Source organism: Lithobates pipiens, unplaced genomic scaffold, assembly GCF_037356315.1.
Source record: "Lithobates pipiens isolate NorthernLeopardFrog02 unplaced genomic scaffold, aLitPip1_a1.2 Scaffold_1, whole genome shotgun sequence".
Classification (NCBI taxonomy): Eukaryota; Metazoa; Chordata; class Amphibia; order Anura; family Ranidae; genus Lithobates; species Lithobates pipiens.
The window spans coordinates 178,011,493-178,028,895 of NW_027507685.1; the positions used below are offsets into that span (position 1 = coordinate 178,011,493).

Consider the following 17,403-nt stretch of genomic DNA (forward strand, 5'->3'; position numbering starts at 1 on the left):
TGTTATTCGTACTTTATTGCAAAACGTTTTACTTGATTCTCTCGTACAACCAATATTTGTTCTCTTTTATTGTTGTTCTCCATAATAAGCTTTAATAAAAATATTGAACAAGAAAAAGTGTTTAAATCTTCTGTGTTGGAAATTAAACAAAGCTGTGGCCTTTCCCTTTTGCAACCTAATAGTTGTAAGTGTGGTTTCTTGTATGGTGGGGGGCCAGGGGGGTGGTTCTTTATTATATTAATAGTCTGTTTTTTCCTAGGCCTTTGCGGCTCAGCAGTCAAGTGTAGAGAAAGACTGTACTGCCAGGAAAGAGTTTTAAACTTCCTCTTTCACACACTTGTAAATGCCAAAAAGAGAACAAAACTCCATCTGTACAGACATTTCAGAGTTTATATTGTAGGTATGAGGATTGGCAGGACCCAAACTACAGGGCATCGAAGGGCACAATGTTGCTGTGACTGTTTTATCTTATAATTTTGCATAGGTATTAGTAACTCAGCTATACTTGTATTCTGTTGCAGATCTCCACAGTGTGCCCGTCACTACTTAACAGAGGAGAAGACATTTTAAGGGTAAGATTCTTATTTTATAATCAGTGTTTCACTTTACAGAACTAATTTCACCACTATTTTTTAAGACAGGTAAACTGTATGTCAAGACAAAAAAGTTTTTTTTCTAGTTTTGGATAGAATGGGAATGGATTAGAACTCCTGTCAGTTTATCTGGGATGCTGTTCCTTAGAGAGATTAACCCTCACTTCCTGTCCTGCTGACAAGGGTTTCACCGCACAGGAAGTGGGGGGGAATCTCTAACAGGGATAAGAATTTGACAGACGTTTTAGCCTTCCATTACTGTACTAAGGAAAAACATATTTATATATATTTTGACACTTTCTGTTTGGAAAAATTTATTTAGCAGTACAGAAATTTATGGTAAATTTTTCAACCCGGGCAGCAGTAAAAACATGAACTCCAGAACTGTGTGACAACTTGGCTTTTCAGATACAGATTTGTTAAGCACTTTTTATTTGGTATATTTTCAGGGGTAGCACTAATGATTAATACTTTACTTTAGTTATTAGGTTCTAGAGAACAAAATTAATTCAGACTAGTAAACATTGTCAGAAGAACTCAGTAGAGACTGGGTTTAACAGATGTTAGTGAGGATAGTTTGCTCTAAAACAAAGGCTAAAATAATACAAATGTTGAGCGCTGCCAATAGATGCAAAAAAAAACTGAAATATCAGCTGCTGCAAATACTGTGTTCCCACAATAGTAAATAAGGAAATATTTGATTGGGCTGCTGCAGTGTAATCATACCCACATAAACAGTCAATATGTATGTAGCACTGACCCCCGAAGGAGCTGCTGAATTTTGTTGAGCTTACCGTTACTTCATCTGCTTGCTTCTCTGTCTTGGGAGTCCCGTTGGAAAGTAGCTCAAAGAATCTTAGATCCGACAGTTAGTCTTCTTTTCAAAGATTTATTTGAGATAATCACAAGTCCTTCAGTAGAGGGTCAAAGGGTTAAGGGGAGTTCAGGCACCTAATAATTGCTAGTAAGAGGTATTGTTCAGATCCAGAGGACAAACAGCTCCACAGAGTGGATCCAGCAACCTCCGGATAGGCCCCTCTCACCGACCTAACAGCCAGCGGGATGCTCAAGCAAAGTCTCTGCCACAGACTTGTCAATTGAACCAAAACTTTCTTGAGAGCTTTAAAGAACTGCCATACAGTACCAGTATCCTTTCAGCTGACCCGGCGATACCGTATGGTTGTTGATCCGGGTTGCGTCCCCCCAACTGGGTTTCCAGGCTCCTCCAGAGATACCAGCCATGTGCTCGGTCCTCTACTAGAAAAGTCCTCCCCTGGATCCTCTAGTTGCTTGGCCTCTCCCCGCAGGCACGACGGCACAGGACCACCCCTGGATCAGTAGGCCTCAAGACTTTTGGGCCCATTCTCTCTGTTGCAAAGCCTCGGGCCAGCCGGCCCCGAGGCGCAGGATCATGCAACACACACCCCAAGCCAGGAGGGCCATGAGGTTGGGATAGCAAACCCCCGGAAGAAGCTCCCACAAAATGGCATCGGTACCTTAAATACCATCCCCCGGAATGCACAGCGAGGAAACCCCTCCCCCTGAGCCACTTCCAAGCAAAAGGTGGTATTCAATACATCCAGCTTGCTGCAATTCTACACCTACTGGCGGTGACAGCGATACCTATGGTCAAGTTGAACTAGTGCAACCCAGCTGGTGTGGTACAGAAACCAGTACTTTTAGGATAATTAGCCTGAGCCCAACTGTGGCTTCAGGCAACTTAAATTTGAAAAAACAATAGCGTCTGCTCATTAGGAGCAGGGCGCTACATGTATATTATACATCAATTCATGAAAATAGCAAAAAAAAAGCATCTAAAATAAATAACATATGACTAAAAAATGTATTGCCATAAATAAATGTGCCAAAAGTGAAATTGATCAATATAAAGTAAAATATGTAGCAACAAGCACATAAAAAAATAATAGGAGTCCCAAGTGTGCATCTTCTAACATAAGCTCCCATGCAATGAATTCACACAGTAATTACAGGGTCCTTAGGACAATATAGCTCACTATAAAAGAGCGAACAATTGCCTTATAGTTTGATATGTTTTAAAAGATAGGCATAGGGGGCGTGGCTTGGCGCATGGAAGAGACGGACGCTTGAATGCTCAGCTCCCACTCCAGCCCTGCTAACGGCACACAGCACCGCTGCTACACAGAACACCGGTCCTCCTTATGAGCAAGAGGGTGGCAATAATACCCCCCACACCTCGGGGACGCCGAAAGCAGGAGAGATCAGCAGCTATTTCCCTACAAAGGGACATAACAACAAGGCCACGCTGGCCTCCAAGATGGCGGCGACCCACTCGGCCGCAGCACAGGCAGCGCACACTGCCTCAAAGGTACAGGCCACACAGCCCACACATCCCTCTCTCTCACCCCAGTCCCCAGGGTCAGAAATACAGAACTCACCAAGCCCCTTACACTCTAGAAGCCCCTCACCAGCTCAGCACAATCAGGGGGACAGCTGGGATATGGAGACTTATATTAAAGCTCTTCCAACAAAGCAGGATATTGAATCCTACATCAGCAGGCTTGAAAGATCATACAAGAGAGAGATTAATGATCTTCGCCAGGATATTGGCCAGTGCATAGAAGATATTGAGTCCACAGTGGAGTCAGTAACCAGAATCCTAGAACATGACAATATCTTGCAGGAACATACTAATCAGATTCAACATTTGTTCTATGGTCTTGACGACCAGGAGAACAGAAGCCGCCGCAACAATATCCGCATCCGCGGAGTGCCAGAGTCAGTGAAAAACAAGGAATTAACAATGGCAGTCACCGCCATGTTTAACCAACACCTGAATAAGCCCAAGGAAGCATCGCTTGAAATAGACAGGATCCACAGATCCCTGGGTCCACGCAATCCTAATCCAGCCTACCCCAGAGACGTTATCTGCCGCATACATTTCTTCAACGTGAAATCTGAGATAATGCAGGCAGCTTGTGCCCAGGAATCTATTTTGTTTAATGGCACTCTTATAATGCTCCTGACGAATCTGAAAACAGACCCTGCTCATGCGGAAAGCCCTGAAACCGGTAACTGACGCCTTACAAGCTAAGCAGATCAAATATAGGTTTGGGATTTCCCTTCCATATCTTTGCATCCCAGAATGGTAAATATGCTACCTTTCACACTCTTGGAGACCTGACTAACTTCTTAGGCACTTTTGAACTTCCTCAAATAAGGGTCTCAGATTGGCCACTTAGCGCAGCTACACCAGGCTTCTCAAGATTTTCTGGATGGGAAAAACAATCCAAGTGAAGAAACGTTCCCGATCCTGCACGTCCAAATCCCCCCCAGGATGAACAGTTCCTTTCCCACCGGACGGTGGGCAACTTACTTATTTTTTCAATCTTCCCGGGACTTGATTTTTTTTTCCCTCTCTTTTTTTTCCCTTTCTCTACTTTTCTCTCTTCCTATTCTCCCCCAAGGTCCTTAAGTCCCCCCTCTGACCTGGATTATTAGAGGAGGTGGGTGACTTATATACACGGTTTTTGCTCCGGGGGGGGGGAAGAGGGGAAAGGACTGCGCTGGCTGCAAGAGTGTCCATTCCCTTTACCCCAAAATGGACACTAGAGGCAGGGCCGGTACAAGGGGGGGGCAAGAGGGGAGACTGCCCTGGGCAGGGTGTGGGAGGGGCGCCGGATTGCCAGTAATAAGAATCACAGAATAGTCAGGCTTTCACACTGCTCTATGCTGCATCCTCTGTTGCTGCTGCAGTCTGCCTAGAAGCCGGGCTAACAATGTGCCCACACCCATTGGCTGCCTCCTCTGTACAGTGACATCCATGTCGCATCTCAGGAGCTAGAGGAACGCTCTCTCCCAGGCCAGCCTCGAGTTCTGGACTCCATTGGGGCTGACAGGAAGAGCTTCTCTGCAGGGGGCGGAGCAATAAGATAACACTACACTGCAGCCCAGATCACTGCTTCCTGTCCAGCACTGCAGACAGCAGAGTTCAGCACAGGGCAGAGTGAAGATGTGAGTGGATGGATGGATGAATAGTGTCTGTCTTCTGCATCTGTGAGTCCTGATCTATTCTGAAATCTAAACTCTATCTGGCTGTGCTGTAAACCTGCTGTACTCTGCACTAAACGTAAAAAAAGAAAAAAGTAAACCTGTTTAATAAGGTGTGATATGCAGGGAGTTTTCAGTGTTCTACAAAGTGTGGAGTGTGCAAAAACCTCATTCCATGTCTTTGCTGCATCTGTGACTGACACTTGTAGCTGGAGCAAAGATGGATGCAGTGGTTATGGATGCACAGTGTTAGATGGCCCTCATCCCTTGCTGTAAGGAACCCAGCCAAAATGTAAGTTGCTTTCCTCTGTGCTCTGTATGTATAAACATAGCAGTCAGCTCCCCTGATCTCTCTGTCAGTGTGTCCTGCTTCATTCATTCCCTGCCTCTAAATTATAACTCAGTGTAAGCACAGGAAAAGGTACAGAGGCAGAGCTGCTCTGACAGCCCCCCACATTGTCAGCAGAGATGGAGGAGATGTCCTGAGATGTACGTACAGAGCTCTGTGTATGTGCAGACTGGGCCAGCGCTGGGAGAAAGGCTGGGAGATTCCAGATGTGCAAACACATTATTTCAGCAAGCTGAAAATGCCATAAACCTTGTTGGGAATCAGAGTCCCCCATGTCAGAGTGTGACCTCCTCCCTCTCTTTCCCAGATTCACTTGGAATAGGCGAGCAGAAAGTAGAGGTGTGCTGAAGTGTGGTATGGTGGATCCTGTTTTCCATAGGCTTATGATGAACAGTATGTTCTAAATTGGCCTAGGAACTACCAGGAATATATATTAACAGATAAAACTGTCAGGATTACCTAACTCCTAGCAAACCAGACTCCAAGTACATATGTCACAATTGTGATCCAGTTGTTGGTGTCAACTAGCCAGCAGCAGGACTAGCCTGTCAGCATGGTAGCAATGTCAGGTGATGACATTTTCTGCTCTCAATAGCAAAATTGTCACCAGTAACATGGTCACAAGTGTGGAATAGACATTAAAGTGGCATTAAACCCACAAACAAACATTTATTATATTGAAGGTTACCAATTCCTAGATGTGATGGCTGCATTTGTTTTCTTTTTTAGGCTTTCTTGCTTTTGTTTTTATCTGGTTATCCAGCCAGCAAATCTATTGTTTTTCAAAAGAACAAGCTTGCTTGTAGATACACAGATGAGACAAACCATTTACCACTGACAAGGGGTGCTTACAATAGTCAGCATATATTTAAGTAAAAAAATGTTTACTAAAATATCTGCATCACTTGCTACTGAACCCTTGCACTGTGCATCCCTTTAAGCCTCACCCAATAGCCAGCATAGTGAAAGCCGCATCCTCTAGAAGCAGGGCCCAATTTATTATTTTAAAAATAACCCTGTTCCTGACTACTGCACTCGCATTTCTTTTTGCTCCTTCCACTTTGTAATTTATCAAATCATGACTTCTGCACTCCAATTGTAGGTAATAATGATTATGTGTAGGCAAGATGATTGGGGGGCTCAGTTTGAAAAGTTCACCCTGGGCGCTGGGGGACCTTGTCCCGGCACTGACTAGAGGGAGCAGTCTCCCTATAAACTGCAACATTCAGCTTAGTCATAAGCAAATTAACACACTGACACAGTGTTATCATAGACACCCTTCCCATTTTTACCTAGCACTTAATTTTTATAGTACACCACTCCATACATTCGTGTCTCAGTGCATATATCTCCTATCTTACCTTCTCCACCTCTATTCTATGCACACAGACTATAAGCCTACAATTTCTGAGGCTACTATAGCAATACATATCAAGCTTTATTATTCACTGTGCAAATATGCAATATAATTTGCAAAATATATGTAAACAAATATCAAGATGCAAAAGTACTGTGCAAATAATGCAAAAATATGTGCAATCACTACTATCTGAGAAAAAAAAACCCACAGCACTAATTGAATGCCAAACTTCACATCCAATTAACCACTTGACCACTGGGCACTTAAACACCCTTAATAACCAGACCAATTTTCAGCTTTCGGTGCTCTCGCATTTTGAATGACAATTACTCAGTCATGCAACACTGGACCTATATGAAATTTTTGTCCTTTTTTTCACACAAATAGAGCTTTCTTTTGGTGGTATTTAATCACCGCTGGGTTTTTTTTTTTGTGCTATAAAAGAAAAAATACCGAAAATTCTGTAAAAAAACAAATTTTTCTTTGTTTCTGTTAGAAAATTTAGCAGATTAGTAATTTTTTCTTCATAAATTTTGGCCAAAATTTATACTACTACATATCTTTGGTAAAAATAAGTACAAATTGGTGGATATTATTTGGTCTTTGTGAAAGTTATAGAGTCCACAAGCTATGGTGCCAATATCTGAAAATTGATCACACCTGAAGGACTGACGGCCTATTTCAATTCTTGAGACCCTAACATGCCAGAAAAGTACAAATACCCCCCAAATGACCCCTTTTTGGAAAGAAGACATTCCAAGGTATTTAGTAAGAGGCATGATGAGTTTTTTGAAATTGTCATTTTTTCCCACAATTCTTTGCAAAATCAAGATTCTTTTTACTTTTTTTTTTTTTTCACAAAATTGTCATATTATCAGGTTATTTCTCACACACAGCATATGCATACCACAAATTACACCCCAAAACACATTCTGCTATTACTGGATGTCTTTGTATATCAGCGGCAAAGTGTGTCTGGGGGTTTGAAAGAGACTACATATGTCCTCAAATGATGTGAGTGGTCTGTGGACCAGTCCTGAAAGATGTAGTAATCTGCTTAATTGAGTCAGTGGAGAGCCAGTCAGTCATGGCAGGGGTCTGTGTGTCTGAAGGTGGCCGAAATTGGCCAATGGTGGGGTGAACAAACTGTTTGGCTGTAGGCCATTGTTCTTGCATATATGCGCCACATTGTCCTCTGGAGATATAGGACAGGAGGGCTGGATTGTCAAATAAGGAAGAAAGAGGGCCTGGGTCAGTGAACAAGGCGAATTTATAAATTTTGCGTACCATAAGGCAAGAGCTGCTGTTGTCAATGGGGAAATCCTGTGCATTGTGCGAAATTTGGCATTATATCCCCAAAGAAGGGCCCGAAGATCAACTTGTGCCATGTCTTGCTCGATAGTCATGGATGGTTTGGCTAGCAGTCTCGGGAACCCTTCAAAAAGTCTTGAAACTAAGGCTGAAGTATGATAATTGAATGTCCAGTAGGCCGGCGCCTCCTCTGGACTTGGGGGCGCATAAAACTTTGTGCTTGAGTCTGGGGGGGTGGTGCTGCCATATGAACTTGACCGCCACCTGCTTATACACACAAGTGGCCCAGGGATTTAGCTATTGAGATATCCCCACAACAGTGGACTACCTCATTTACACTCACACATAAATCGTCCATTTTGGGATTTACGCAGGAGAAGAACTACAAGTTGTTATCATGGTGGTACAGAGTCCCAGCCACGGTGCACAGAATGTTCCCTGCCACTCTGGACACTTTCTGGCGATGTCATGGAGGAAAAGGATCCTACATTCATGTGTGGTGGAAATGCGTCAGAGTCCGTCCATTGTGGGATAAAGTCTTTAGCATTTACAATGGTATATATCAGACTTCCTTATCTCCTTCACTTTTAATAGCTCTCCTATCCATCCTCCCAGGTTCAATCCAGTCGCAGAGGAAGAGTCTCCTTAGATTCTTCCTTTCTGCAGGTCGCCATGTTGTCTCTCTATACTGGAAAAAGGAATCCATCCCCTCTATTTCTAGGTGGATGGACATCCTCAACCACATAATGCTCATGGAGGAGTTTCAAGCGAGGGTAGAGGACACATATGATAAATTTGTTCTCTTATGGTCCCTCTGGTGCCACCACTCCTCATCTGACCTCCTCTTCAATAGCCTAACTATTTGAGGTGTAGACCAGAAGCTACACAAAGATGGAGGAAGGAGTTGCCAGTAGTGATGTAGGTCACGTCAAATCCAGAGCATCTTTGCTCCTCGCTTTGTCAATCATTTGAAAGTAATAACTGGACAACATAGATATTTCAAGCCCAAATACGCTGAGCTCCCCCCTCTTACTTCTTACCCCCCCTCAGTCCCCTCTATACCACCTGTACCCTCTTCCACGAGACAGTTTACAGGTTGAAGATACATTTTGGGCAGTGTCCAGAGAGTGATGGCACTGCCCATAGATACATATTTTTCTATGAAAAACTGTTCTGAGTTTGCAAAGCTATTTCTAATTTCACTTTAGTAAGTATTGCACTGGGGAGGGGGGTGCTGTTTACCTCCCCTTCGTCTGCTCCTTCTACCCTTCCTTACTCTGTTTACTATTACGCCCCCCCCCCCCCCCCCCCCCTTCGCTTTTGCTTTTTGTCTTTGCCAACATTTCTGTTTGATAATGGCTTTGTCATACTGTTATATTATTGAAAACCTAATAAAAATTATATTCAACCTTAACCTCCCTGGCGGTACGATTATTTCGGATTTTAGGTGCTAAAAGCAGTACAATTATTTTGCATGAAAATTTGGCGTTTTATATTGTAGTCCTGTAATTCTTAGGAATAACTCTCTTAAATCTGTCCAAACCAGAGTCTAGCAGACATCCCGGGTATAATAAAGTTTGAAAAATGAAATCATAAATTATAATATAATAAATAACTATAAATAATTGTACCAAATAATAATATAACAATAATAAAAATTATTCAATAATGTAATCAAATCAAAAACACTGAAATTTGCTCAGTTGCATAATTGTCACTGTCATTACTTTTCAATATTTGATGACGGATCTCCCCACAAATCGCTGTCGCTCAATTCTGCGAGTGATTCCAATTTATTATCGCTATTTTCTAGCTGGTCTAAAACCATTTTTGATGTAAAGGGACAGTTTTGGTTGCTATGGACAATCTCCAGTTTTCAGGCATAAAGAACAGTTTTTATAATATAAAACTGCATGCAGGACACTGGGCAGACCACTAGGGACAAAGGGGATGTGAAAAATTTACATACAGCAATGTATTCTGTAAGATTACATTATACTGTATGTATACTGTGTGTTTCACTTTTTGAATTTGGCGCCGATCTCCGTCCCCGTGCATCGCAACGCTCGCAGGGAACGGAGATCGGCTCCGTGATAGATCGAGCGAGACACGGCTCGCTCGTACAGCGGGGAGACAACGCTGGATCCGAGGGAGAAGGTAAGTAAACCTCCTCCTGGATCCAGCGATGCAGTCCCGAGTCTGGCTCGGGGTTACCGCTAATGGTACAAAAATTCCACCCCGAGCCAGACTCTGGAAGACCGTCAGGGGGGTTAAAAGATAGGCATAGACCAGTACAGCTTCCGAGGATCCTACTCACATTTATTGTGTGACAAACGAGCATAAAAATGCCTACATGGCATCAGCAAACAGTCAGACAACTTCTGATAGAAATGTCCACTGAGATATTCACATCGCTTGGCTCCTGCACCATAAACAGTTTTGGCGCTTCTCTCTCCCCCCCTTCTTGCCTTCACAGAGTTCAGGTCCCGCAACCCACCATTGAAGCTGCCTTACCCCCTACCAAGCAGACATTTAAATAGACTCTTTGAACTTTCTACCCTCTGGGGCTATGGAACTTTTACGTTATCCTCATCATTTCATTTTTCTATTTTTTATTTAGAATTATTTTTTTAACTGATATACCCATCAACTATTTTAATCCGATGACAGCTATACATAGGCCTTTAGGTTTCAGGTATAAACCTATAGCTTACTGCTAACAGGTGTAGTGTTGAGTATAACATTCAGTGTGTTATTTTTGTGATTGTGATGCATAGAAACTTAAATATGGAAATAATTTGAGTTGATTTACTTACCACTTAAGGACCAAAAGGATTTAACCCCTTAATGACCAGGCTATTTTTTGCAATACGGCACTGCATCGCTTTAACTCTCAATTGCGTGGTTACGCGACATTGTACACAAACAAAATGTGGGTCCTTTTTTTCCTACAAATAGAGCTTTCTTTTGGTGGTATTTGATCACCTCTGTGGTTTTTATTTTTTGTACTGTAAACAAAAAAAGTGACAATTTTGAAAAAACCCAATATTTTTTACTTTTTGCTATAATAAATATCCCCCGCCCCCCAAACAAATATGTATGCCAATATGTATTTTTCTACATATTTTTGGTAAAAAATATCCCAATAAGCATATATTGATTGGTTTGTGCAAAAGTTATAGCGTCTACAAAATAGTGGATATATTTATGGCATTTTAATTATATATATTTTTTTACTAGTAATGGCGGCGATGAGTAATTTTTAGTGGGACTGCGACATTGCGGCAGACAGATCGGACACGTTTGACACTTTTTTGGGACCATTGACATCTATACAGCGATCAGAGCTAAAAATAGCCACTGATTACTGTATAAATGTCACTGGCAGGGAAGAGGTTAACACTAGGGAGCGATCAAGGGGTTAAGTGTTCCCTATGGAGGTGGTTCTAACTGTGGGGGGATGGGACTGACTGGAAGAAGAGAGAGAGATCACTGTTCCTGATCACTAGGAACAGCAGATCTCTCTCTACTTCCCTGACAGAATGGGGATCTGTCTGTTTAGATTGACAGATCCTCGTTCTGGCTATCTGAGGAGCGACTGCGGGTCACTGGTGGACATCACCCCCTAGAGCTCTTAACCTCCCTGGTGGTATGATTGTTTCAGATTTTTGATGCTGAAAGCGGTACAATGTTTTGCATGGAAATTTGGCATCTTATATTGTAGGCCTGTAATTCTTAGAAATAACACACTTAAATCTGTCCAAGCCAGAGTCTAGTAGACAGCCCAGGTATGAAAGTTTGAAACACTAAATCATAAATTATAATATAATAAATAACTATAAATAATTATAAAAAATAATAATATAATAATAAAAATTATTCAATAATGTAATTAAATCAAAAACACTGAAATTTGCTCAGTTGCAGAAATGTCGCTGTCATTACTTTCAGTGTTTCAGTGGGATTTCCCCACAAATCACTATCGCTCAATTCTGCAAGTGATTCTAATTTATTATCGCTGTTTTCTAGCTGGTCTAAACCTGTTTTTGATGTAAAGGGAAGGTTTTGGTTGCCATAGACAATCTCCAGATTCCAGGCAGACAGAACAGTATTTATATATAAAACTGCATGCAGGGCACTGGACAAACCACTAGGGACAAAAGGGATTCAGTAATGTAATCTGTAAGATTACAGTGTACTGTATGTATAGTTTGTGTTTCACTTTTTCAATTTGGTGCTGTGCTCCATCCCCGTGTGTCGCAACACTCACAGGGAACGGAGCTTGGCGCTGTGATGAATCAAGCGGAGGACATAGCTCGCACACAGAGCCACTGCCTGTTCACCTTGCAAGTTTTGCTACCAGTCATCTTGATCGGCCATCAGCAAGAGATACAGTGCCTTACAACATCGCAAGGAGCATCAGGAGCCTGAACCAGCACCTGGGACTATCGTTGTGTCATCTCACAGAGGACTTGTAAGCAGGTGTAAAACCAACATCATTCTTGACACCATACTAACACTGCATGCAGAGACCAATTTCCCTTTTTAGTGCTTATTTGGAACTGCCATCTCCAGTAGTTTGCCCTTTTAAATCTCTACCTAACGGAATATTCTAGAGGATTACTGCTCTAAGCTTGTGTAAAATTACTCTTAAAACAAGGGCCCCACCATTTGCTAGCAGAAGACAATATAATTCTTCACCTTAGGACTTGCAACATTACAGAACTGTGCTTACTGTACTTGTGTGTAACCCTTTTCTTTTCATTGTGTGTTCGCCTCTCAAAGGTGTTTGCGGCCCAGAAGGAGCTCAGAGGTTGACAAGTCTTCTGTCTTCCCTCTCAGCACCTGTGTTAAGGGCATATTGATTACTGCCTTTTCTTTACCTGCGGTTGCTAAATATTGAAGGTTGCTTAGGTTGCTAATGTATTAGTTATTTGTAGCAAGGTTTAACAGTGTTGTAAGTTTCCATATGCTTCTATTTTTGGTGATAATCCACAGCCAGGATAACAGTATTGACCACATGTCCTTAAATGTGTTTGCAGCAATGTTATTTAACCAGGTGTGTCAGAGGGGCTGAGGTCATTCTTGGAGTTGAGCCGGAGATCAGAGAATCCAAATTCACCAAGCAGCTCCTTCGGGAGTGGCGCTACACAAGCATATACTGTACATCATTTGCAACAAACCTTCCAATCACTCCAAACATAATAAAAGGTACATGCATATCACAATGGTCTAATCCCTTTTTAGAACATATGTCATATGTAGAGGGTATACTTTATTTATTCACAATTATTTTTAGAGATATCTTTGGCTTAAATTTTTCGCAAGACAGAATGGGATTATGAATAAACAAATATTCTTACAAAGGTGTGGAACGTGAGCTGTTAGGAGAGGGGTGTCATCAATTTGAAGGTTTGAAAGATGGTTACCAGAGTGACACTTTAAAGAACATCAGAGAATGACAATGGCTATTCTCTAACAAGCAAAAACAGACCTTTTCAAAAATGTTGGTTGTTTTTTGGTTATAGCAAAAAAAAAAAAAAACACAGAGGTGATCAAATACTACCAAAAGAAAGCTCCATTTGTAGGAAAAAAGACATACATTTTATTTGGGTTCAGCATCGCCTGACCGTGTAATTGTCAGTTAAAGCAGCGCAGTGCCTTATCGCAAAAAAATGGCCTGGTCAGGAAGTGGGTAAATCCTTCCGGGGCTGAAGTGGTTAATTGAGCTTAGTTGTTTTTGATACATCACGTTTCCTGTAAAAGCAGCTTCCAATTTACTGGTATTCTAGTCAACTTTTTTTCTTTTGTATTAGTTCATATACTGCAGAGACCGCACTTACTTAGTGAGTTGGCATATTTCTACGGTTTAAACCATTTTACTTTTTTATTAGCAATAAAAACTGACAGGGGTTCTAATTCTTTTCTACTGTATCCATCCCACTGGCTGCTACATGAGATAAAATACGACATGGTTTTATTAGATAAATATCACACATTTAGATAAAACACTGCATTTTTTTGTGTATTTCAAATAAAACATTTTAAGTGCTATGAGCTAATGCACAGTCATGTTGGAACAGGAAGGGGCCCTCCCCAAATTGTTCACACAAAGTTGGAAGCATGAAATTGACTTATGCTGATGCCTTAAGAGTTCCCTTCACTGGCACTAAGGGGCCAAGCCTAACCCCTGAAAAACAACCCCGCACCATAATCCCTCCTCCACCAAATGATTTGGACCAGTGCACAAAGCAAGGTCCATAAAGACATGGATGAGTGAGTTTGGGGTGGAGGAACTTGACTGGCCTGCACAGCGTCCTGACCTCCACCCAATAGAACACCTTTGGGATGACTTAAAGTGGTAGTAAATCCAGTTTCAAAAAACACTTACATTCCCAGCATGCCGGAAATGCAATTTTTCACATTGGTTGTGCTCTCAACCAAACTTTCAAACCACCCAATGGCTGGTTTCATAACTGATCACATGTGCAGCATTATGGCAGTTGAAGAATAATTAGAGATGGCAGCTTCCTTGACTGAAAATGATAAAAGGGTTTACTTCCACTTTAAAGTGGAAACTGTGAGCCAGGCTTTCTCGGTCAACATCAGTGCCTGACCACACAATTGCTCTTCTGGAAGAATGGTCAAACATTCCCATAGACACACTCCTAAACCTTGTGAACAGCCTTCCCAGAAGATTTGAAGCTGTTATAGCTGCAAAGTGTGGGCCAACCTAATAACAAACCCTACGGGGCTAAGACTGGGATGCCATTAAAGTTCATGTGTGTGTAAAGGCGGGTGTCCCAATACTTTTGACAACATAGGGTATTTAATTTACCGCAAATTTTAAAGAGGAAAATACCACTTTGTGAATGGAAACCATAATCCTTTTCTTTTCTCTCCCTTTTCAGATCACAGCTTCCAGAATGTTTCCAAAATTCTCCTTTCTCCTGATATTTGCAGTTACTTTGAATCTTACCCATAAGTCCTTATGTCAAGACTGGGAAACATTTCAGAAGAAGCACCTGACAGACTCCCTGAGTGTTGACTGTGATAATGTCATGAGAAGAGCCTTGTTCCACTGCAAGGCACGAAACACCTTTATCTATTCACTTGCAGGGCAAGTGAAGGCCCTCTGTAGAGGAGTTCCAGGCACCAAAGATGTGTTGAGTCATAAAGTGTTTACACTCATTGACTGCATTAAAAAAGAGTATTGCCAGTATAAAACCAAAATATCAGATAATGTAATTTGTATAACATGTGAGAATGAACTTCCGGTACATTTTGTCAATGTCGGGAGCTGCAATAATCCTGTTTAAATGTTAAGTTTAACAACAGGGATGTGATAAGCAGCTGCAAGAAAGCGTATTGGGGTGTATTTACTAAAGACAAACAAGACTGTGAACTTTGGAAGTGCAGTTGCACTAATTTTCCCCAGAGCTTAGTGAATGTGGTGAAGCTCTGCTGATTTCCGTCATCCAATCACGTGCAAGCAAAAATGCATTTTTTTTTTCCTTGCACCTGATTGGGTATTCTTTACAAAGTAAAGCTTCAGCACATTCACTAAGTTAATGGGGAAAATGAGTGAAACTGCGCTTCCAAAGTTCACAGTCTATTTGTCTTTAGTAGATCTACCCCATTATTTCTGAGCAGAGGCCAAATCTATGGCAACAAAAAAACATTACCTAGGGAATCATTTCATATTAATTGAAGATAATCCTTCTTTCATCTCATGAAATTTTGTAATCAAAACTAAATACAGATCGACTCTGTATTACACACAGCAGCAGAAGTTAAAATGGTTTTAAACATAATAGGTGTTTTACCTTAATGCATTCTCTGCATTAAAGGTAAAAAAACTGCCACTGTCTGTTCCCCTCAGCCATCCCTTAACACTTACCTGAGTCCTGTCCAGGGGCGGATCCAGAGTCTAGTCTCGGGAGGGGCACTGCCAGAAAATAAGGTGTCGTTTACAGAACCGTATTTAATGTATCATACAATCCTGATTGGACAGAGGGGGAGCCAATCAGCAAAGTCTGTCGGCCACCCGCGATTGTTCCCCACAGAGATAGAACGGTGGTCTGCCTATGTAAACAAGGCAGACCGCCATTCTGTCAAAGAGCAGAGTGATCTGGTGCTCCTGCTAACCAGGAACATGGAGCACTCTGTTCATCTAGTGAATACATCCCTCACACAGTTACCAAGAACCCCCTAGGGACACACTAAGGGCACTTTTATACCTGGGCGTTGGGGGCTTTGGCGGTAAAGCATATTTTTAGCGCCACTTTACCATAGTTTTAGCAGCCCTTTTTGCCTGATAGTGGGACGCTTTTAACCCCCCCCCGCTAGCGGCTGAAAAAGGGTTAAAAGCGCACACAAAGCGGCGCTTGATTTCAATGGTGAGGGTCGCTTTAGGAGGCGCTATAGCGCATGTAAAGCGCCTCAGTGTGAAAGGGGTCTTAACCCTTTGAGCGCCCCTGATGTTAACCCCTTCCCTGCCAGTGTCATTAGTACAATAGCAGTGCATATTTTTAGCACTGATCACCGTATTAGTGTCTCTGGTCCCCAAAAAGTGTCAAAAATGTCAGTTAGGTGTCCGATTTGACCGCTGCAATGTCCCAGTCCTGCTAAGAATCGCTGATCACCGCCATTATTGGTAAAACATAAATAAAAATTAAAAAAAATTGTAGATGCTATAACTTTTGTGCAAACCAATCAATATATGTTTATTATGTTTTTGTTACCAAAAATATGTAGAAGAATATATATCGCCCTAAACTGATGAAGAAATAGATTTATTATAAAAACTTTGGGATATTTATTATAGCAAAAAGTAAAAAATAATGTTGTTGTTTTTTTCGAAATTGTCAGTTTTCTTTTGTTAATAGTGCAAAAAAGAGGTGATCAAATTCCACCCAAAGAAAGCTCTATTTGTGGAAAAAAAGTATGTCAATTTTGTTTGGGTACAGCGTTGCACGACTGGGCAATTGTCAGTTAATGCGACGCAGTGCTGTGTATCGCATAGAATGTTCTGGTCATTAAGGGGGTAAATCCTTCCGGGGCTGAAGCGGTTAAGATTGAACAAGATGAAAATGTCAATACTAAAAGAATAGTTTTTTTTTCTTCATAAATTTGTGGTATAAATGTATTATGCAATTTTACACAAACTACTACTAGTACTTTTTGTACTCACTTTAATTCCTATACTTTGGTGCTCTGGGGTGGGGAGGGGCTTCCAAGGACCAAGAGAGATTAGCAGGATTTCAGGCAGCATTGCCAATCTCCATCACTTCACATACACTGCAGCCTTCATGTCTTCTTCATCCTGAGTGTCAGTCTTCACGTTCACACTGCGCTGGAGACTTGGAGAAGATCATTGAGGGAGGAGGTGGGTGGAGCCAACACTCTCACACTAGGCGCGGAGGAGGAAGAAGGCTCTGAATGCGGCGCCTCGCTCTCCTCCCCCTCAGCAGAGCAGACCATGTCACTAGTAGCCAGTACATCGGACATTAGAGAGGCCAGGCCAGTGGTGCGGCTCCACCCACCTCCAAGTCCTCCTTCCAGCTTCTCCAGGCTCCAGCGCGGCATGAAGAGAACAGGGTCTCTCTCTTGGCGCCACTGCTGATGTGAGAGAGACTCATGACGGGAGTCATTCATATTTTCAGGAGGGGAAATTGCCCCGTTGCCCCCCTGGATCCGCCCCTGGTCCTGTCACAATCCAGAGCTGTCCCACGTACAGCATCTCTGGTGTCTCTTCATGC

The 17,403-nt window shown here is 42.1% G+C and overlaps 1 protein-coding gene across 1 annotated transcript; it reads left to right on the plus strand.

Moving 5' to 3' along the window:
* Nucleotides 1-286: 286 nt before the first annotated feature.
* Nucleotides 287-16,764, plus strand: LOC143979738 (protein P-30-like). The gene is made up of 3 exons (XM_077478951.1): nucleotides 287-396; nucleotides 522-572; nucleotides 14,554-16,764. Exon 3 carries the CDS (start codon nucleotides 14,569-14,571, stop codon nucleotides 14,959-14,961), a length of 393 nt encoding a protein of 130 aa, XP_077335077.1. The 5' UTR covers nucleotides 287-396; nucleotides 522-572; nucleotides 14,554-14,568; the 3' UTR covers nucleotides 14,962-16,764.
* The last annotated feature ends 639 nt before the right edge of the window (nucleotides 16,765-17,403 follow it).

Coding starts and splice junctions, on each gene's coding strand:
- LOC143979738 (XM_077478951.1), top strand. CDS start 14,569: ATGTTTCCAAAATTCTCCTTTCTCCTGATATTTGCAGTTACTTTGAAT.